This window comes from Salvelinus namaycush, chromosome 15, assembly GCF_016432855.1.
Source record: "Salvelinus namaycush isolate Seneca chromosome 15, SaNama_1.0, whole genome shotgun sequence".
Classification (NCBI taxonomy): domain Eukaryota; kingdom Metazoa; phylum Chordata; class Actinopteri; order Salmoniformes; family Salmonidae; genus Salvelinus; species Salvelinus namaycush.
Window position 1 is genome coordinate 2,973,735 of NC_052321.1, and position 23,998 is coordinate 2,997,732.

Genomic DNA, 23,998 nt, shown 5'->3' on the forward strand with positions numbered 1-23,998 from the left:
ACTAGAAGCAGCTACTCATATCCAACTCCTGTATGGGGACAGATCCAAGATGGAGGAGCAGTTACACACTAGAGGCAGCTACTCATATCCAACTCCTGTATGGGGACAGATCCAAGATGGAGGAGCAGCTACACACAAGAAGCAGCTACTCATATCCAACTCCTGTATGGGACAGATCCAAGATGGAGGAGCAGTTACACACAAGAAGCAGCTACTCATATCCAACTCCTGTATGGGGACAGATCCAAGATGGAGGAGCAGCTACACACAAGAAGCAGCTACTCATATCCAACTCCTGTATGGGGACAGATCCAAGATGGAGGAGCAGCTACACACAAGAAGCAGCTACTCATATCCAACTCCTGTATGGGGACAGATCCAAGATGGAGGAGCAGTTACACACTAGAAGCAGCTACTCATATCCAACTCCTGTATGGGGACAGATCCAAGATGGAGGAGCAGTTACACACTAGAAGCAGCTACTCATATCCAACTCCTGTATGGGACAGATCCAAGATGGAGGAGCAGTTACACACTAGAAGCAGCTACTCATATCCAACTCCTGTATGGGGACAGATCCAAGATGGAGGAGCAGTTACACACTAGAAGCAGCTACTCATATCCAACTCCTGTATGGGACAGATCCAAGATGGAGCAGCTACACACAAGAAGCAGCTACTCATATCCAACTCCTGTATGGGGACAGATCCAAGATGGAGGAGCAGTTACACACTAGAAGCAGCTACTCATATCCAACTCCTGTATGGGGACAGATCCAAGATGGAGGAGCAGTTACACACTAGAAGCAGCTACTCATATCCAACTCCTGTATGGGGACAGATCCAAGATGGAGGAGCAGCTACTCATATCCAACTCCTGTATGGGGACAGATCCAAGATGGAGGAGCAGCTACACACAAGAAGCAGCTACTCATATCCAACTCCTGTATGGGGACAGATCCAAGATGGAGGAGCAGTTACACACTAGAAGCAGCTACTCATATCCAACTCCTGTATGGGGACAGATCCAAGATGGAGGAGCAGCTACTCATATCCAACTCCTGTATGGGGACAGATCCAAGATGGAGGAGCAGCTACTCATATCCAACTCCTGTATGGGGACAGATCCAAGATGGAGGAGCAGCTACACACAAGAAGCAGCTACTCATATCCAACTCCTGTATGGGGACAGATCCAAGATGGAGGAGCAGTTACACACTAGAAGCAGCTACTCATATCCAACTCCTGTATGGGGACAGATCCAAGATGGAGGAGCAGTTACACACTAGAGGCAGCTACTCATATCCAACTCCTGTATGGGGACAGATCCAAGATGGAGGAGCAGCTACACACAAGAAGCAGCTACTCATATCCAACTCCTGTATGGGACAGATCCAAGATGGAGGAGCAGTTACACACAAGAAGCAGCTACTCATATCCAACTCCTGTATGGGGACAGATCCAAGATGGAGGAGCAGCTACACACAAGAAGCAGCTACTCATATCCAACTCCTGTATGGGGACAGATCCAAGATGGAGGAGCAGCTACACACAAGAAGCAGCTACTCATATCCAACTCCTGTATGGGGACAGATCCAAGATGGAGGAGCAGTTACACACTAGAAGCAGCTACACATATCCAACTCCTGTATGGGGACAGATCCAAGATGGAGGAGCAGTTACACACTAGAAGCAGCTACTCATATCCAACTCCTGTATGGGGACAGATCCAAGATGGAGGAGCAGTTACACACTAGAAGCAGCTACTCATATCCAACTCCTGTATGGGGACAGATCCAAGATGGAGGAGCAGCTACACACAAGAAGCAGCTACTCATATCCAACTCCTGTATGGGACAGATCCAAGATGGAGGAGCAGTTACACACAAGAAGCAGCTACTCATATCCAACTCCTGTATGGGGACAGATCCAAGATGGAGGAGCAGTTACACACTAGAAGCAGCTACTCATATCCAACTCCTGTATGGGGACAGATCCAAGATGGAGGAGCAGTTACACACTAGAAGCAGCTACTCATATCCAACTCCTGTATGGGGACAGATCCAAGATGGAGGAGCAGTTACACACTAGAAGCAGCTACTCATATCCAACTCCTGTATGGGGACAGATCCAAGATGGAGGAGCAGTTACACACTAGAAGCAGCTACTCATATCCAACTCCTGTGTGGGGACAGATCCAAGATGGAGGAGCAGCTACTCATATCCAACTCCTGTATGGGGACAGATCCAAGATGGAGGAGCAGCTACACACAAGAAGCAGCTACTCATATCCAACTCCTGTATGGGGACAGATCCAAGATGGAGGAGCAGTTACACACAAGAAGCAGCTACTCATATCCAACTCCTGTATGGGGACAGATCCAAGATGGAGGAGCAGCTACTCATATCCAACTCCTGTATGGGGACAGATCCAAGATGGAGGAGCAGCTACTCATATCCAACTCCTGTATGGGGACAGATCCAAGATGGAGGAGCAGTTACACACTAGAAGCAGCTACTCATATCCAACTCCTGTATGGGGACAGATCCAAGATGGAGGAGCAGTTACACACTAGAAGCAGCTACTCATATCCAACTCCTGTATGGGACAGATCCAAGATGGAGGAGCAGTTACACACTAGAAGCAGCTACTCATATCCAACTCCTGTATGGGGACAGATCCAAGATGGAGGAGCAGTTACACACTAGAAGCAGCTACTCATATCCAACTCCTGTATGGGACAGTTCCAAGATGGAGCAGCTACACACAAGAAGCAGCTACTCATATCCAACTCCTGTATGGGGACAGATCCAAGATGGAGGAGCAGTTACACACTAGAAGCAGCTACTCATATCCAACTCCTGTATGGGGACAGATCCAAGATGGAGGAGCAGTTACACACTAGAAGCAGCTACTCATATCCAACTCCTGTATGGGGACAGATCCAAGATGGAGGAGCAGCTACTCATATCCAACTCCTGTATGGGGACAGATCCAAGATGGAGGAGCAGCTACACACAAGAAGCAGCTACTCATATCCAACTCCTGTATGGGGACAGATCCAAGATGGAGGAGCAGTTACACACAAGAAGCAGCTACTCATATCCAACTCCTGTATGGGGACAGATCCAAGATGGAGGAGCAGCTACTCATATCCAACTCCTGTATGGGGACAGATCCAAGATGGAGGAGCAGTTACACACTAGAAGCAGCTACTCATATCCAACTCCTGTATGGGGACAGATCCAAGATGGAGGAGCAGCTACACACAAGAAGCAGCTACTCATATCCAACTCCTGTATGGGACAGATCCAAGATGGAGGAGCAGTTACACACAAGAAGCAGCTACTCATATCCAACTCCTGTATGGGGACAGATCCAAGATGGAGGAGCAGTTACACACTAGAAGCAGCTACTCATATCCAACTCCTGTATGGGGACAGATCCAAGATGGAGGAGCAGTTACACACTAGAAGCAGCTACTCATATCCAACTCCTGTATGGGGACAGATCCAAGATGGAGGAGCAGTTACACACTAGAAGCAGCTACTCATATCCAACTCCTGTATGGGACAGATCCAAGATGGAGGAGCAGTTACACACTAGAAGCAGCTACTCATATCCAACTCCTGTATGGGGACAGATCCAAGATGGAGGAGCAGTTACACACTAGAAGCAGCTACTCATATCCAACTCCTGTATGGGACAGATCCAAGATGGAGCAGCTACACACAAGAAGCAGCTACTCATATCCAACTCCTGTATGGGGACAGATCCAAGATGGAGGAGCAGTTACACACTAGAAGCAGCTACTCATATCCAACTCCTGTATGGGGACAGATCCAAGATGGAGGAGCAGTTACACACTAGAAGCAGCTACTCATATCCAACTCCTGTATGGGGACAGATCCAAGATGGAGGAGCAGCTACTCATATCCAACTCCTGTATGGGGACAGATCCAAGATGGAGGAGCAGCTACACACAAGAAGCAGCTACTCATATCCAACTCCTGTATGGGGACAGATCCAAGATGGAGGAGCAGTTACACACTAGAAGCAGCTACTCATATCCAACTCCTGTATGGGGACAGATCCAAGATGGAGGAGCAGCTACTCATATCCAACTCCTGTATGGGGACAGATCCAAGATGGAGGAGCAGCTACTCATATCCAACTCCTGTATGGGGACAGATCCAAGATGGAGGAGCAGCTACACACAAGAAGCAGCTACTCATATCCAACTCCTGTATGGGGACAGATCCAAGATGGAGGAGCAGTTACACACTAGAAGCAGCTACTCATATCCAACTCCTGTATGGGGACAGATCCAAGATGGAGGAGCAGTTACACACTAGAGGCAGCTACTCATATCCAACTCCTGTATGGGGACAGATCCAAGATGGAGGAGCAGCTACACACAAGAAGCAGCTACTCATATCCAACTCCTGTATGGGACAGATCCAAGATGGAGGAGCAGTTACACACAAGAAGCAGCTACTCATATCCAACTCCTGTATGGGGACAGATCCAAGATGGAGGAGCAGCTACACACAAGAAGCAGCTACTCATATCCAACTCCTGTATGGGGACAGATCCAAGATGGAGGAGCAGCTACACACAAGAAGCAGCTACTCATATCCAACTCCTGTATGGGGACAGATCCAAGATGGAGGAGCAGTTACACACTAGAAGCAGCTACTCATATCCAACTCCTGTATGGGGACAGATCCAAGATGGAGCAGCTACACACAAGAAGCAGCTACTCATATCCAACTCCTGTATGGGACAGATCCAAGATGGAGGAGCAGTTACACACTAGAAGCAGCTACTCATATCCAACTCCTGTATGGGGACAGATCCAAGATGGAGGAGCAGTTACACACTAGAAGCAGCTACTCATATCCAACTCCTGTATGGGGACAGATCCAAGATGGAGGAGCAGCTACTCATATCCAACTCCTGTATGGGGACAGATCCAAGATGGAGGAGCAGCTACACACAAGAAGCAGCTACTCATATCCAACTCCTGTATGGGGACAGATCCAAGATGGAGGAGCAGTTACACACTAGAAGCAGCTACTCATATCCAACTCCTGTATGGGGACAGATCCAAGATGGAGGAGCAGCTACTCATATCCAACTCCTGTATGGGGACAGATCCAAGATGGAGGAGCAGTTACACACTAGAAGCAGCTACTCATATCCAACTCCTGTATGGGGACAGATCCAAGATGGAGGAGCAGCTACTCATATCCAACTCCTGTATGGGGACAGATCCAAGATGGAGGAGCAGCTACACACAAGAAGCAGCTACTCATATCCAACTCCTGTATGGGGACAGATCCAAGATGGAGGAGCAGTTACACACTAGAAGCAGCTACTCATATCCAACTCCTGTATGGGGACAGATCCAAGATGGAGGAGCAGCTACTCATATCCAACTCCTGTATGGGGACAGATCCAAGATGGAGGAGCAGCTACTCATATCCAACTCCTGTATGGGGACAGATCCAAGATGGAGGAGCAGCTACACACAAGAAGCAGCTACTCATATCCAACTCCTGTATGGGGACAGATCCAAGATGGAGGAGCAGTTACACACTAGAAGCAGCTACTCATATCCAACTCCTGTATGGGGACAGATCCAAGATGGAGGAGCAGTTACACACTAGAGGCAGCTACTCATATCCAACTCCTGTATGGGGACAGATCCAAGATGGAGGAGCAGCTACACACAAGAAGCAGCTACTCATATCCAACTCCTGTATGGGACAGATCCAAGATGGAGGAGCAGTTACACACAAGAAGCAGCTACTCATATCCAACTCCTGTATGGGGACAGATCCAAGATGGAGGAGCAGCTACACACAAGAAGCAGCTACTCATATCCAACTCCTGTATGGGGACAGATCCAAGATGGAGGAGCAGCTACACACAAGAAGCAGCTACTCATATCCAACTCCTGTATGGGGACAGATCCAAGATGGAGGAGCAGTTACACACTAGAAGCAGCTACACATATCCAACTCCTGTATGGGGACAGATCCAAGATGGAGGAGCAGTTACACACTAGAAGCAGCTACTCATATCCAACTCCTGTATGGGGACAGATCCAAGATGGAGGAGCAGTTACACACTAGAAGCAGCTACTCATATCCAACTCCTGTATGGGGACAGATCCAAGATGGAGGAGCAGCTACACACAAGAAGCAGCTACTCATATCCAACTCCTGTATGGGACAGATCCAAGATGGAGGAGCAGTTACACACAAGAAGCAGCTACTCATATCCAACTCCTGTATGGGGACAGATCCAAGATGGAGGAGCAGTTACACACTAGAAGCAGCTACTCATATCCAACTCCTGTATGGGGACAGATCCAAGATGGAGGAGCAGTTACACACTAGAAGCAGCTACTCATATCCAACTCCTGTATGGGGACAGATCCAAGATGGAGGAGCAGTTACACACTAGAAGCAGCTACTCATATCCAACTCCTGTATGGGACAGATCCAAGATGGAGGAGCAGTTACACACTAGAAGCAGCTACTCATATCCAACTCCTGTATGGGGACAGATCCAAGATGGAGGAGCAGTTACACACTAGAAGCAGCTACTCATATCCAACTCCTGTATGGGACAGTTCCAAGATGGAGCAGCTACACACAAGAAGCAGCTACTCATATCCAACTCCTGTATGGGGACAGATCCAAGATGGAGGAGCAGTTACACACTAGAAGCAGCTACTCATATCCAACTCCTGTATGGGGACAGATCCAAGATGGAGGAGCAGTTACACACTAGAAGCAGCTACTCATATCCAACTCCTGTATGGGGACAGATCCAAGATGGAGGAGCAGCTACTCATATCCAACTCCTGTATGGGGACAGATCCAAGATGGAGGAGCAGCTACACACAAGAAGCAGCTACTCATATCCAACTCCTGTATGGGGACAGATCCAAGATGGAGGAGCAGTTACACACAAGAAGCAGCTACTCATATCCAACTCCTGTATGGGGACAGATCCAAGATGGAGGAGCAGCTACTCATATCCAACTCCTGTATGGGGACAGATCCAAGATGGAGGAGCAGCTACTCATATCCAACTCCTGTATGGGGACAGATCCAAGATGGAGGAGCAGTTACACACTAGAAGCAGCTACTCATATCCAACTCCTGTATGGGGACAGATCCAAGATGGAGGAGCAGTTACACACTAGAAGCAGCTACTCATATCCAACTCCTGTATGGGACAGATCCAAGATGGAGGAGCAGTTACACACTAGAAGCAGCTACTCATATCCAACTCCTGTATGGGGACAGATCCAAGATGGAGGAGCAGTTACACACTAGAAGCAGCTACTCATATCCAACTCCTGTATGGGACAGTTCCAAGATGGAGCAGCTACACACAAGAAGCAGCTACTCATATCCAACTCCTGTATGGGGACAGATCCAAGATGGAGGAGCAGTTACACACTAGAAGCAGCTACTCATATCCAACTCCTGTATGGGGACAGATCCAAGATGGAGGAGCAGTTACACACTAGAAGCAGCTACTCATATCCAACTCCTGTATGGGGACAGATCCAAGATGGAGGAGCAGCTACTCATATCCAACTCCTGTATGGGGACAGATCCAAGATGGAGGAGCAGCTACACACAAGAAGCAGCTACTCATATCCAACTCCTGTATGGGGACAGATCCAAGATGGAGGAGCAGTTACACACAAGAAGCAGCTACTCATATCCAACTCCTGTATGGGGACAGATCCAAGATGGAGGAGCAGCTACTCATATCCAACTCCTGTATGGGGACAGATCCAAGATGGAGGAGCAGCTACTCATATCCAACTCCTGTATGGGGACAGATCCAAGATGGAGGAGCAGCTACACACAAGAAGCAGCTACTCATATCCAACTCCTGTATGGGGACAGATCCAAGATGGAGGAGCAGTTACACACTAGAAGCAGCTACTCATATCCAACTCCTGTATGGGGACAGATCCAAGATGGAGGAGCAGTTACACACTAGAAGCAGCTACTCATATCCAACTCCTGTATGGGGACAGATCCAAGATGGAGGAGCAGTTACACACTAGAAGCAGCTACTCATATCCAACTCCTGTATGGGGACAGATCCAAGATGGAGGAGCAGCTACACACAATAAGCAGCTACTCATATCCAACTCCTGTATGGGACAGATCCAAGATGGAGGAGCAGTTACACACAAGAAGCAGCTACTCATATCCAACTCCTGTATGGGGACAGATCCAAGATGGAGGAGCAGTTACACACTAGAAGCAGCTACTCATATCCAACTCCTGTATGGGGACAGATCCAAGATGGAGGAGCAGTTACACACTAGAAGCAGCTACTCATATCCAACTCCTGTATGGGGACAGATCCAAGATGGAGGAGCAGTTACACACTAGAAGCAGCTACTCATATCCAACTCCTGTATGGGGACAGATCCAAAATGGAGGAGCAGCTACACACAAGAAGCAGCTACTCATATCCAACTCCTGTATGGGGACAGATCCAAAATGGAGGAGCAGCTACACACAAGAAGGAGCTACTCATATCCAACTCCTGTATGGGACAGATCCAAGATGGAGGAGCAGCTACACACAAGAAGGAGCTACTCATATCCAACTCCTGTATGGGACAGATCCAAGATGGAGGAACTAACAGTTATCCACTAAACAGAAGCGAGTAGACAGAAGCTGTTCAAAAAATTGTCACTAACTTTCAGCTCTAAGGGAAAAATTACTGGATTTCTATTTGTTTGATGGAACTATTAGATGCAATTGTCTAAGTGAAATTAGTTATACAGAATTGTAAAGAAATACATTTTACAAATATACAGAATGAGCAGGTTACTTCCTTCCAGTGACATTCTTTACACGAATCAGTAAATAATGTAAATAATTGACATTACAGGGCTGCCAAGTGGCGCAGCAGTCTAAGGCACTGCATCTTAGTGCTGGAGGCCTCACTGCAGACCGTGTTTAGATTCCAGGCTGTATTACAGCCGGCCGTGATTGGGAGTCCCATTGGGCAACGCTCAATTGGCCCAGCGTTGGCCGGGTTTGGCCATCATTGTAAATTAGAATTTGTTCTTAAATAAAAGGTTAAATTACTAGTACACATTTGCACATAGAGCGATGACATATCAGAGCCTTACAACATGTGTTAATGACATATCAGAGCGTTAATGACATAGCAGAGCTTTAATGACATAGCAGAGCATTAATGACATAGCAGAGCGATACAACATGCGTTAATGACATAGCAGAGCGATACAACATGCGATAATGACATAGCAGAGCGTTAATGACATAGCAGAGCGTTAATGACATAGCAGAGCGATACAACATGCGATAATGACATAGCAGAGCGTTAATGACATAGCAGAGCGTTAATGACATAGCAGAGCGATACAACATGCGATAATGACATAGCAGAGCGTTAATGACATAGCAGAGCGATACAACATAATGACATAGCAGAGCATTAATGACATAGCAGAGCGTTAATGACATAGCAGAGTGATACAACATGCGTTAATGACATAGCAGAGCGTTAATGACATAGCAGAGCGTTAATGACATAGCAGCGCAATACAACATGCGTTAATGTCATAGCAGTGTGTTAATGACATAGCAGAACATTAATGACATAGCAGAGCAATACAACATGCGTTAATGACATAGCAGAGCGTTAATGACATAGCAGAGCGATACAACATGCGTTAATGACATAGCAGAACATTAATGTCATAGCAGAGCGTTAATGTCATAGCAGTGTGTTAATGACATAGCAGAGCATTAATGACATAGCAGAGCGTTAATGACATAGCAGAGCGATACAACATGCGATAATGACATAGCAGAGCATTAATGACATAGCAGAGCGATACAACATGCGTTAATGACATAGCAGAGCATTAATGACATAGCAGAGCTTTAATGACATAGCAGAGCGTTAATGACATAGCAGAGCGATACAACATGCGTTAATGACATAGCAGAGCGTTAATGACATAGCAGAGCGATACAACATGCGTTAATGACATAGCAGAGCGTTAATGACATAGCAGAGCGATACAACATGCGTTAATGACATAGCAGAGCGATACAACATAATGACATAGCAGAGCGTTAATGACATAGCAGAGCGATACAACATGCGTTAATGACATAGCAGAGCATTAATGACATAGCAGAGCGTTAATGACATAGCAGAGTGATACAACATGCGTTAATGACATAGCAGAGCATTAATGACATAGCAGAGCTTTAATGACATAGCAGAACATTAATGTCATAGCAGAGCAATACAACATGCGTTAATGACATAGCAGAGCGTTAATGACATAGCAGAGCGATACAACATGCGTTAATGACATAGCAGAGCGTTAATGACATAGCAGAGCGATACAACATGCGTTAATGACATAGCAGAGCGATACAACATAATGACATAGCAGAGCGTTAATGACATAGCAGAGCGATACAACATAATGACATAGCAGAGCATTAATGACATAGCAGAGCGTTAATGACATAGCAGAGTGATACAACATGCGTTAATGACATAGCAGAGCGTTAATGACATAGCAGAGCAATACAACATGCGTTAATGACATAGCAGAGCGTTAATGTCATAGCAGTGTGTTAATGACATAGCAGAGTGTTAATGACATAGCAGAACATTAATGACATAGCAGAGCAATACAACATGCGTTAATGACATAGCAGAGCGTTAATGACATAGCAGAGCGATACAACATGCGTTAATGACATAGCAGAACATTAATGTCATAGCAGAGCGTTAATGTCATAGCAGTGTGTTAATGACATAGCAGAGTGTTAATGACATAGCAGAGTGTTAATGACATAGCAGAACATTAATGTCATAGCAGAGCAATACAACATGCGTTAATGACATAGCAGAGCGTTAATGACATAGCAGAGCGTTACAACATAAGTTAATGACATAGCAGAGCATTAATGACATAGCAGAGCGATACAACATGCGTTAATGACATAGTAGAGCGATAATGACATAGCAGAGCGTTAATGACATAGCAGAGCGATACAACATGCGTTAATGAGTTTCACCAGTAATACAGTACACTCCTCTTACAGTGATCACATCCGTGGAGGACAATTGAAACACTGTAAACAGTTGATTAGGGCTTGGAACCTCTTAGCCTGGCAATTTGACTGGTAAACTCAAGAAGACACTCCATAAAGCTGTCAGTCTACCCATTATGCCACCATTGACTTGAATGGGGAGGCCGTTGTATAGATTCTAGGACTAGAGCTACCTTCACTATAAGCAGGGTGCACTGTAGAATGAAAATGACACGTACAGAAGCTAAAGGAACCAAAACAAACCTCTGGCTCCCTGGCTAATCCCTCGTCTCTCACGTCCTCCTGGTCCTCATTACTGCTACCACAGGTCTCCTCCAAAGGAGAATCCTGCGCCTCCTGCTGCCTGCTGCAGGCTGTAGTACCACCAGGTCCCGGACCAAGGCCCTCCTCTGTAAACTCCTTCTCCTCCTCCTGCTGCTCTCTCTCAATGTTTAAATCTCCTCCCTGATTCTCTGAGCGGCTGGACCTCCCTGGCCCTCGGTTCTCCTATGAGGCATAAAAAAGGCAAATATGTTCAGAGTACAAACGCATATCCAAGACACCAGGGCAACATGCCAAATAGCACCACATTTACTATATAGTGCACTACTTTTGGCCAGGGCCCTATAGTGCACTACTTTTGGCCAGGGCCCTATAGTGCACTACTTTTGGCCGGGGCCCTATAGTGCACTATATAAGGAATAGGTTGCCACTTGGAATACATGAACTTACCGGTGCATTCGGAAAGTATTCAGACCCCTTGACTTTTTCCACATGTTGTTACATTACATCCTTATGGTTACAGCTTTTTGGTCGGGCGACCAGCTCTAGGAAGAGTCTTGGTGGTTCCAAACTTCTTCCATTTAAGAATGATGGAGGCCACTGTTTTCTTGGGGACCTTCAATGGTGCAGACATTTTTTGGTACCCTTCCCCAGATCTGTGCCTAGACACAATCCACAACTCCTTCGACCTCACGGCTTGGTTTATGCGCTGATATGTCCTGTCAACAACCTTATATAGACAGGTGTGTGCCTTTCCAAATCATGTCCAATCAATTGAATTTACCACAAGTGGACTCCAATCAAGTTGTAGAAACATCTCAAGGACGATCAATGGAAACAGGATGCACCTGAGCTCAATTTCGAGTCTCATAGCAAAGGGTCTGAATACTGATGTAAATAAGATAAAAACAGTTGAAGTCGGAAGCTTACATACACCTTAGCCAAAAAAAATTTAACTCAGTTTTTCCACAATTCCTGACATTTAATCCTAGTAAAAATTCCCTGTTTTAGGTCAGGTAGGATCACCGGTTTATTTTAAGAATGTGAAATGTCAGAATAATAGTAGAGAATTATTAATTTCAATTTTTATTTCTTTCATCACATTCCCAGTGGGTCAGAAGTTTACATACACTCAATTAGTATTTGGTAGCATTGCCTTGAAATTGTTTAACTTGGGTCAAACGTTTCAGGTAGCCTTCCACAAGCTTCCCACAATAAGTTGGGTGAATTTTGGCCCATTCCTCCTGACAGTGCTGGTGTAACTGAGTCAGGTTTGTAGGCCTACTTGCACACACACGCCTTTTCAGTTCTGCCCACAAATGTTCTATAGGATTGAGGTCAGGGCTTTGTGATGGCCACTCCAATACATTGACTTCGTTGTCCTCAAGCCATTTTGCCAAAACTTTGGAAGTATGCTTGGGGTCATTGTCCATTTGGAAGACCCATTTGCAACCAAGCTTTAACTTCCTGACTGATGTCTTGAGATGTTGCTTCAATATAGCCACGTAATTTTGCTTCCTCATGATGCCATCTATTTTGTGAAGTGCACCAGTCCCTCCTGCAGCAAAGCACCCCCACAACATGATGCTGCCACCCCTGTGCTTCACGGTTGGGATGGTGTTCTTCGGCTTGCAAGCCCCCCCCCCCCCTTTTTCCTCCAAACATAACGATGGTCATTATGGCCAAACAGTTCTATTTTTGTTTCATCAGACCAGAGGACATTTCTCCAAAAAGTACAATATTTGTCCCCATGTGCAGTTGCAAACCGAAGTCTGGCTTTTGTATGCCGGGTTTGGAGCAGTGGCTTCTTCCTTGCTGAGCGGCTTTTCAGGTTATTTCGATATAGGACTTGTTTTACTGTGGATATAGATACTTTTGTACCTGTTTCCTCCAGCATCTTCACAAGGTCCTTTGCTGTTGTTCTGGGATTGATTTGCACTTTTCGCGCCAAAGTACGTTCTTCTCTAGGAGACAGAATGCATCTCCTTCCTGAGCGGTATGACGACTGCGTGGTCCCATGGTGTTTATACTTGCGTACTATTGTTTGTACAGATGAACGTGGTACCTTCAGGCATTTGGAAATTGCTCCCAAGGATGAACCAGACTTGTGGAGGTCTACAATTTTTTTCTGAGGCTGATTTCTTTTGATTTTCCTATGTTGTCAAGCAAAGAGGCACTGAGTTTGGAGGTAGGCCTTGAAATACATCCACAGGTACACCTCCAATATGCTCAAATAATGTCAATTAGCCTATCAGAAGCATCTAAAGCCATGACATAATTTTCTGGAATTTTCCAAGCTGTGTTGGCACAGTCAACTTAGTGTATGTAAACTTCTGACCCACTGGAATTGTGATACAGTGAATTATAAGTGAAATAATCTGTCTGTAAACAATTGTTGGAAAAAAGAATTGTGTCATGCACCAAGTAGATGTCCTAACCGACTTGCCAAAACTATAGTTTGTTAACAAGAAATGTGTGGAGTGGTTGAAAAACGAGTTTTAATGACTCCAACCTAAGTGTATGTAAACTTCCGACTTCAACTGAAAATACGTCTAAAAAGCTGTTTTCGCCTGGTCATTATGGGGTATTGTGATGTCATTATGGGATATTGTGATGTCATTATGGGGTACTGTGATGTCATTATGGGGTACTGTGATGTCATTATGGGGTACTGTGATGTCATTATGGAGTACTGTGTGTAGATTGATGAGGAAAACATGTTATTTAATCGATTTTAGAAAAAGGTTGTAATGTAAAAATATGTGCAAAAAGTCAATGGATCTGAATACTTTCCCAATGCCCTGTCGATACATTTCCCCATAACAGTGCACTACTTTAACAAGAGCCCAAAGGAAAGACTCTCCACTAGTGGGGTGCAGTATAGTGAAAGACTCTCCACTAGTGGGGTGCAGTATAGTGAAAGACTCTCCACTAGTGGGGTGCAGTATAGTGAAAGACTCTCCACTAGTGGGGTGCAGTATAGTGAAAGACTCTCCACTAGTGGGGTGCAGTATAGTGAAAGACTCTCCACTAGTGGGGTGCAGTATAGTGAAAGACTCTCCACTAGTGGGGTGCAGTATAGTGAAAGACTCTCCACTAGTGGGGTGCAGTATAGTGAAAGACTCTCCACTAGTGGGGTGCAGTATAGTGAAAGACTCTCCACTAGTGGGGTGCAGTATAGTGAAAGTGGAACAGAAACATACTTACAGCCTCTTTATCTTTCCCTGCACGTTTCCTCTCCTTCTGTCGCTGTGGGGGGTGAGAACAGAGAGAAATACCTGCATGAGAATAACAGGTGGTTCTCTGGAGGGTTGAAGACCACTTGCATCCCACGACAGGCGGGACAGACAGACACGAGAGGCAGGGACACTTGCATCCCACGACAGGCGGGACAGACAGACACTACAGGCAGGGACACTTGCATCCCACGACAGGCGGGACAGACAGACACGACAGGCAGGGACACTTGCATCCCACGACAGGCGGGACAGACAGACACGAGAGGCAGGGACACTTGCATCCCACGAGAGTTTCAGTGTTATCTAAAGGCTCAGCAGTAAATATCCACTCCTCAAGTTGATTTACAGTGGAATGTCTGACTAGTCTCTTATCTCTTCCACTCCCCTGTAGAGTTCTGTCTCACAGTCACACCTCTCTCAGACAGTTTCTTCATAAGAGACTAGAAAATAACTGTGGAACAACATGAAACCTTATAATACATAGACATATTGTTAATCTGTAGTCTAGGACCCTGCAATTTATAACCCCTCCCCTTCTATTAATACAACATATGCATAATCAATTATTATAATACATCAAACTATCATGACCCCAAGGTGTACCCGACAGGATCAAAGATAGTAACTATCATTACTAAATATCAGTTTAATTTGCTGTGAAATCTTTACATAGTGGCACAGCCAAGCCAACAAGGTGACACAGCACTCCTCTTATTTGGGGAGAACCCTGGCATAGTGACCAGATCTGGAGAGAACCCTGGCATAGTGACCAGATCTGGAGAGAACCCTGGCATAGTGACCAGATCTGGAGAGAACCCTGGCATAGTGACCAGATCTGGAGAGAACCCTGGCATAGTGACCAGATCTGGAGAGAACCCTGGCATAGTGACCAGATCTGGAGAGAACCCTGGCATAGTGACCAGATCTGGGGAGAACCCTGGTATAGTGACCAGATCTGGAGAGAACCCTGGTATAGTGACCAGATCTGGAGAGAACCCTGGCATAGTGACCAGATCTGGAGAGAACCCTGGTATAGTGACCAGATCTGGAGACAACCCTGGTATAGTGACCAGATCTGGAGAACCCTGGCATAGTGACCAGATCTGGGGAGAACCCTGGCATAGTGACCAGATCTGGAGAGAACCCTGGCATAGTGACCAGATCTGGAGAGAACCCTGGCATAGTGACCAGATCTGGAGAGAACCCTGGCATAGTGACCAGATCTGGAGAGAACCCTGGCATAGTGACCAGATCTGGAGAGAACCCTGGCATAGTGACCAGATCTGGAGAGAACCCTGGCATAGTGACCAGATCTGGAGAGAACCCTGGCATAGTGACCAGATCTGGAGAGAACCCTGGCATAGTGACCAGATCTGGAGAGAACCCTGGTATAGTGACCAGATAGATAGATTTTGGTAGATTTTCAGGAAAATATTAATCCCTACAACAGACAGACACTAGACAGAGACACGACAGACACCACAGACAGACACCACAGACAGACACTACAGACAGACACTACAGACAGACACCACAGACAGACACCACAGACATACACTACAGACAGACAGACACTACAGACAGACACCACAGACAGACACTACAGACAGACACTACAGACAGACACTACAGACAGACACTACAGACAGACACTACAGACAGACACTACAGACAGACACTAGACAGAGACTACAGACAGACACTAGACAGAGACACTACAGACAGACACGACAGACAGACACCACAGACATACACCACAGACATACACCATAGACAGACACGACAGACAGACACGACAGACAGACACGACAGACAGACACCACAGACAGACACCACAGACAGACACCACAGACAGACACTACAGACAGACACTACAGACAGACACTACAGACAGACACCACAGACACGACAGACAGACACCACAGACAGACACCACAGACAGACACCACAGACAGACACTACAGACAGACACCACAGACAGACACCACAGACAGACACCACAGACAGACACCACAGACAGACACCACAGACAGACACTACAGACAGACACTAGACAGAGACACTACAGACAGACACCACAGACAGACACCACAGACAGAGACACCACAGACAGAGACACCACAGACAGAGACACCACAGACAGAGACTACAGACATACACTACAGACAGACACTACAGACATACACTACAGACAGACAGACACTAGACAGAGACACTACAGACAGACACTACAGACAGACACTACAGACAGACACTACAGACAGACAGACACTAGACAGAGACACTACAGACAGACACTACAGACAGACACCACAGACAGACACTACAGACAGACACTACAGACAGAGACACCAGACAGACACTACAGACAGACACTACAGACAGACACCACAGACAGACACGACAGACAGACACGACAGACAGACACGACAGACAGACACTACAGACAGACACTACAGACAGACACCACAGACAGACACCACAGACAGACACTACAGACAGACACTACAGACAGACACCACAGACAGACACCACAGACAGACACTACAGACAGACACTACAGACAGACACTACAGACAGACACTACAGACAGACACTACAGACAGACACCACAGACAGACACCACAGACAGACACTACAGACCGACACTACAGACAGACAGACACTACAGACAGACAGACACTACAGACAGACAGACACTACAGACAGACACTACAGACAGACAGACACTACAGACAGACAGACACTACAGACAGACACTACAGACAGACAGACACTACAGACAGACACTACAGACAGACACTACAGACAGACACTACAGACAGACACTACAGACAGACACTACAGACAGACACCACAGACAGACACTACAGACAGACACTACAGACAGACACTACAGACAGACACCACAGACAGACACCACAGACTAACCTTCTTTTTAAGTCTTTTCTTTTCTGCTTTTTCTTTTAGTTTGTCCTCTTCTTCTATAAGTTCCCTGGCGTTTTTTTCAGCCTCCTAAAAAGGAACGTTAATCTCAGTAAAAAACATCCTCTATGTTGAATGTAACACAAAATGATGTGATTAACTGAAATAGTTGTTTGGCATCTTACCTCAGGAGTGAGTTGTCTTATACATGGATGGGGGGTTAAGGGTAGCTTTGAGATACTATGCCCTAAAAAATTGTGTGTAAATCCGCAATAGGCTTTTTTATCTTTGTGTTTTTTGTCATCATAATAGTCGCTGTCATCGTCGTATTCATCGTCAATATAGTCACCCACGAAGGGGTTGACAATATCAAGACCTGGAAAATCAAATATGGGGTGAAATGCATGGCAATGGACAGCAATAATTCATATCTGTTGATGAACTAAAGCAGTCTTTCCCAGTCCTGGCCCTGGGAACACAAAGGGGAGCACGTGTATACAGGCGATTCAAACAATCAACATCCTCAAGCTTTGATTAGTTCAGTCAGCTGTGTAGAGCTAGCGGAAAAACTAGCATGTATACTAATTGCAGTCCCCGGGACCAGGATTGGGAAATGCTGAACTGAAACAATAAATAGTACCGTGTAATGAAAATTCACATTAGGTGTACATCTTTACAAGGCAGACAAGCCCAGGTATGAAGGTCCCTCACCTGGCCTTTCAGTAGGTCTACATCTTTACAAGGCAGACAAGCCCAGGTATGAAGGTCCCTCACCTGGCCTTTCAGTAGGTCTACATCTTTACAAGGCAGACAAGCCCAGGTATGAAGGTCCCTCACCTGGCCTTTCAGTAGGTCTACATCTTTACAAGGCAGACAAGCCCAGGTATGAAGGTCCCTCACCTGGCCTTTCAGTAGGTCTACATCTTTACAAGGCAGACAAGCCCAGGTATGAAGGTCCCTCACCTGGCCTTTCAGTAGGTCTACATCTTTACAAGGCAGACAAGCCCAGGTATGAAGGTCCATCACCTGGCCTTTCAGTAGGTCTACATCTTTACAAGGCAGACAAGCCCAGGTATGAAGGTCCCTCACCTGGCCTTTCAGTAGGTCTACATCTTTACAAGGCAGACAAGCCCAGGTATGAAGGTCCCTCACCTGGCCTTTCAGTAGGTCTACATCTTTACAAGGCAGACAAGCCCAGGTATGAAGGTCCCTCACCTGGCCTTTCAGTAGGTCTACATCTTTACAAGGCAGACAAGCCCAGGTATGAAGGTCCCTCACCTGGCCTTTCAGTAGGTCTACATCTTTACAAGGCAGACAAGCCCAGGTATGAAGGTCCCTCACCTGGCCTTTCAGTAGGTCTACATCTTTACAAGGCAGACAAGCCCAGGTATGAAGGTCCCTCACCTGGCCTTTCAGTAGGTCTACATCTTTACAAGGCAGACAAGCCCAGGTATGAAGGTCCCTCACCTGGCCTTTCAGTAGGTCTACATCTTTACAAGGCAGACAAGCCCAGGTATGAAGGTCCCTCACCTGGCCTTTCAGTAGGTCTACATCTTTACAAGGCAGACAAGCCCAGGTATGAAGGTCCCTCACCTGGCCTTTCAGTAGGTCTACATCTTTACAAGGCAGACAAGCCCAGGTATGAAGGTCCCTCACCTGGCCTTTCAGTAGGTCTACATCTTTACAAGGCAGACAAGCCCAGGTATGAAGGTCCCTCACCTGGCCTTTCAGTAGGTCTACATCTTTACAAGGCAGACAAGCCCAGGTATGAAGGTCCCTCACCTGGCCTTTCAGTAGGTCTACATCTTTACAAGGCAGACAAGCCCAGGTATGAAGGTCCCTCACCTGGCCTTTCAGTAGGTCTACATCTTTACAAGGCAGACAAGCCCAGGTATGAAGGTCCCTCTCACCTGGCCTTTCAGTAGGTCTACATCTTTACAAGGCAGACAAGCCCAGGTATGAAGGTCCCTCACCTGGCCTTTCAGTAGGTCTACATCTTTACAAGGCAGACAAGCCCAGGTATGAAGGTCCCTCACCTGGCCTTTCAGTAGGTCTACATCTTTACAAGGCAGACAAGCCCAGGCATGTAGGTCCCTCACCTGGCCTTTCATTAGGTCTACATTCCAAATAACACTATTCCCAATGTAGTGCACTACATAGGGGACTAGGGTCCATATTGCTCTTGTCTAAAGTAGTGCACTACATAGGGGACCAGGGTCCATATGGCTCTTGTCTAAAGTAGTGCACTACATAGAGAATAGGGTGCCATTTTGGACACAGACACTGAGTTGACCTGAACAAGACCTTGCAATCATACAGCATATGACTTGAATCATTCAAAGATTTCTTAACAGAAATGTACTAACTAAACAGTATTTATTACCAATCTGGCATTTATAGGGAACAGAGTACAACTCAGAACTGTATGTTCTTACCTAACAGGCCATAGTTAAAGGCATCCATAAAGGTGTGTTTAGTGGCTCGTCCATGTATCAGATCCACCATAGCTTCCTGTCGGTGAGAGAGATTAAAGTAGATTTTGGCCACAGTAACTGGGAACCATGAGGCTATACAGCTAACTATATACAGTAGCTGGGAACCATGAGGCTATATAGCTAACTATATACAGTAGCTGGGAACCATGAGGCTATACAGCTAACTATATACAGTAGCTGGGAACCATGAGGCTATACAGCGAACTATATACAGTAGCTGGGAACCATGAGGCTATATAGCTAACTATATACAGTAGCTGGTAACCATGAGGCTATACAGCGAACTATATACAGTAGCTGGGAACCATGAAGCTATACAGCTAACTATATACAGTAGCTGGTAACCATGAGGCTATATAGCTAACTATATACAGTAGCTGGTAACCATGAGGCTATATAGCTAACTATATACAGTAGCTGGGAACCATGAGGCTATACAGCTAACTATATACAGTAGCTGGTAACCATGAGGCTATATAGCTAACTATATACAGTAGCTGGGAACCATGAGGCTATATAGCTAACTATATACAGTAGCTGGGAACCATGAGGCTATACAGCTAACTATATACAGTAGCTGGGAACCATGAGGCTATATAGCTAACTATATACAGTAGCTGGTAACCATGATGCTATATAGCTAACTATATACAGTAGCTGGTAACCATGAGGCTATATAGCTAACTATATACAGTAGCTGGGAACCATGAGGCTATATAGCTAACTATATACAGTAGCTGGGAACCATGAGGCTATACAGCTAACTATATACAGTAGCTGGGAACCATGAGGCTATATAGCTAACTATATACAGTAGCTGGGAACCATGAGGCTATACAGCTAACTATATACAGTAGCTGGGAACCATGAGGCTATACAGCTAACTATATACAGTAGCTGGGAACCATGAGGCTATATAGCTAACTATATACAGTAGCTGGTAACCATGAGGCTATATAGCTAACTATATACAGTAGCTGGTAACCATGAGGCTATATAGCTAACTATATACAGTAGCTGGCAACCATGAGGCTATACAGCTAACTATATACAGTAGCTGGCAACCATGACACTATATAGCTAACTATATACAGTAGCTGGGAACCATGAGGCTATATAGCTAACTATATACAGTAGCTGGCAACCATGAGGCTATATAGCTAACTATATACAGTAGCTGGCAACCATGAGGCTATATAGCTAACTATATACAGTAGCTGGCAACCATGAGGCTATATAGCTAACTATATACAGTAGCTGGTAACCATGAGGCTATACAGCTAACTATATACAGTAGCTGGGAACCATGAGGCTATACAGCTAACTATATACAGTAGCTGGTAACCATGAGGCTATACAGCGAACTATATACAGTAGCTGGGAACCATGAAGCTATACAGCTAACTATATACAGTAGCTGGTAACCATGAGGCTATACAGCTAACTATATACAGTAGCTGGTAACCATGAGGCTATATAGCTAACTATATACAGTAGCTGGGAACCATGAAGCTATATAGCTAACTATATACAGTAGCTGGGAACCATGAAGCTATACAGCTAACTATATACAGTAGCTGGGAACCATGAGGCTATACAGCTAACTATATACAGTAGCTGGTAACCATGAAGCTATATAGCTAACTATATACAGTAGCTGGGAACCATGAGGCTATACAGCTAACTATATACAGTAGCTGGTAACCATGAGGCTATATAGCTAACTATATACAGTAGCTGGTAACCATGAGGCTATATAGCTAACTATATACAGTAGCTGGGAACCATGAAGCTATACAGCTAACTATATACAGTAGCTGGTAACCATGAGGCTATACAGCTAACTATATACAGTAGCTGGGAACCATGAGGCTATACAGCTATATAGCTAACTATATACAGTAGCTGGGAACCATGAGGCTATATAGCTAACTATATACAGTAGCTGGGAACCATGAGGCTATATAGCTAACTATATACAGTAGCTGGTAACCATGAGGCTATATAGCTAACTATATACAGTAGCTGGCAACCATGACGCTATATAGCTAACTATATACAGTAGCTGGCAACCATGACGCTATATAGCTAACTATATACAGTAGCTGGTAACCATGACGCTATATAGCTAACTATATACAGTAGCTGGGAACCATGAGGCTATACAGCTAACTATATACAGTAGCTGGTAACCATGACGCTATATAGCTAACTATATACAGTAGCTGGGAACCATGAGGCTATACAGCTAACTATATACAGTAGCTGGTAACCATGAGGCTATACAGCTAACTATATACAGTAGCTGGTAACCATGAGGCTATATAGCTAACTATATACAGTAGCTGGTAACCATGAGGCTATATAGCTAACTATATACAGTAGCTGGGAACCATGAAGCTATACAGCTAACTATATACAGTAGCTGGTAACCATGAGGCTATACAGCTAACTATATACAGTAGCTGGGAACCATGAGGCTATACAGCTATATAGCTAACTATATACAGTAGCTGGGAACCATGAGGCTATATAGCTAACTATATACAGTAGCTGGGAACCATGAGGCTATATAGCTAACTATATACAGTAGCTGGTAACCATGAGGCTATATAGCTAACTATATACAGTAGCTGGCAACCATGACGCTATATAGCTAACTATATACAGTAGCTGGCAACCATGACGCTATATAGCTAACTATATACAGTAGCTGGTAACCATGACGCTATATAGCTAACTATATACAGTAGCTGGGAACCATGAGGCTATACAGCTAACTATATACAGTAGCTGGTAACCATGACGCTATATAGCTAACTATATACAGTAGCTGGGAACCATGAGGCTATACAGCTAACTATATACAGTAGCTGGTAACCATGAGGCTATACAGCTAACTATATACAGTAGCTGGTAACCATGAGGCTATATAGCTAACTATATACAGTAGCTGGTAACCATGAGGCTATATAGCTAACTATATACAGTAGCTGGGAACCATGAGGCTATAGAGCTAACTTAACTATATAAGGTAGTACCTATCTAGAGCAGAAGGCAAACATGAACCTGATCTGTCATGCATCACTCCCTCTCTCACACACACACTACTCACGTGGGTACGCAAAATGTGTGGATTCTCCTGCATGATGACATGATCTGATGATGTGAAGAGAAAAAATGATCAGAGACTTCAGGGAAGGTTACCATATGTCTATGTGCGCATATTTGACAACTAACGTTAATGGCATAGCTAGCTAATTATGTTCAGAATGACAACAATTTCCTATTAACGTGTGTGGTTGGTGTTTACATGTGTTACCACCTCGTCCTAGAGCCACCTGCTCCTACACGCTAGTGCACAAGATGAAGAAAACAAACTTTAGCTCCTGTTAACTTTAGAAGGTTACCTCAAATTCAGTGGTGGCTAACGTTAGCTAGCTAACGTTGGTGTTATTTGGCTAGCTACCTTTCCTTGGTTACGCGACGAAACGGACAATTTCAAGCTAACGTTAGCTCATTTCAATCTTACCTGGTTTCCAATCTCTCTTTCTAAAGTGAGACATTTGATTTGATTAATTTGTGGTGGTTGATTAGACAGAAAAGGACTCCTTTAGAAACTCAACGTCTTCCTTGCTGCTCTTTTCCGCGTTGGCATGACTCATCGAGCATTTAACATGACGCCCACACACTCCTGCGTAGCGAACTAGCGACCTCCATACGTGTTCACTTCTCCACCGCTCTGAGGAGAATCGAAACTAGCCTCGTCGTCACTAGTTACCACAGCCACAAAGTCATAACCCCCCTCGCCTAGTTATAGAATTTATCTTCTTAAAATGTGATGTTTAACCTGACCTTGACCACACTGCTAACCTTATGCCTAACCTTACATTAAGAAAAAAAAGCTCATTTT

The 23,998-nt window shown here is 45.2% G+C and overlaps 1 protein-coding gene across 3 annotated transcripts in view; it reads right to left on the minus strand.

Moving 5' to 3' along the window:
- Positions 1–23,815, minus strand: part of si:dkey-33c12.4 (uncharacterized protein LOC560112 homolog) — a 65,973-nt gene extending 42,158 nt beyond the window's left edge. For all 3 annotated transcript variants that reach the window (XM_039009191.1, XM_039009189.1, XM_039009188.1), the window contains exons 1-7: positions 23,618–23,815; positions 23,201–23,244; positions 20,026–20,101; positions 17,776–17,966; positions 17,597–17,680; positions 14,634–14,675; positions 11,409–11,651 (exon numbers count right to left, since the gene is read on the minus strand). In XM_039009191.1, the coding sequence (XP_038865119.1) occupies positions 11,409–11,651; positions 14,634–14,675; positions 17,597–17,680; positions 17,776–17,966; positions 20,026–20,101; positions 23,201–23,244; positions 23,618–23,651 (714 nt within the window). In that variant the 5' untranslated portion in view covers positions 23,652–23,815. The remainder of the gene's footprint in view (positions 1–11,408; positions 11,652–14,633; positions 14,676–17,596; positions 17,681–17,775; positions 17,967–20,025; positions 20,102–23,200; positions 23,245–23,617) is intronic.
- Between the last annotated feature and the right edge of the window lie 183 nt (positions 23,816–23,998).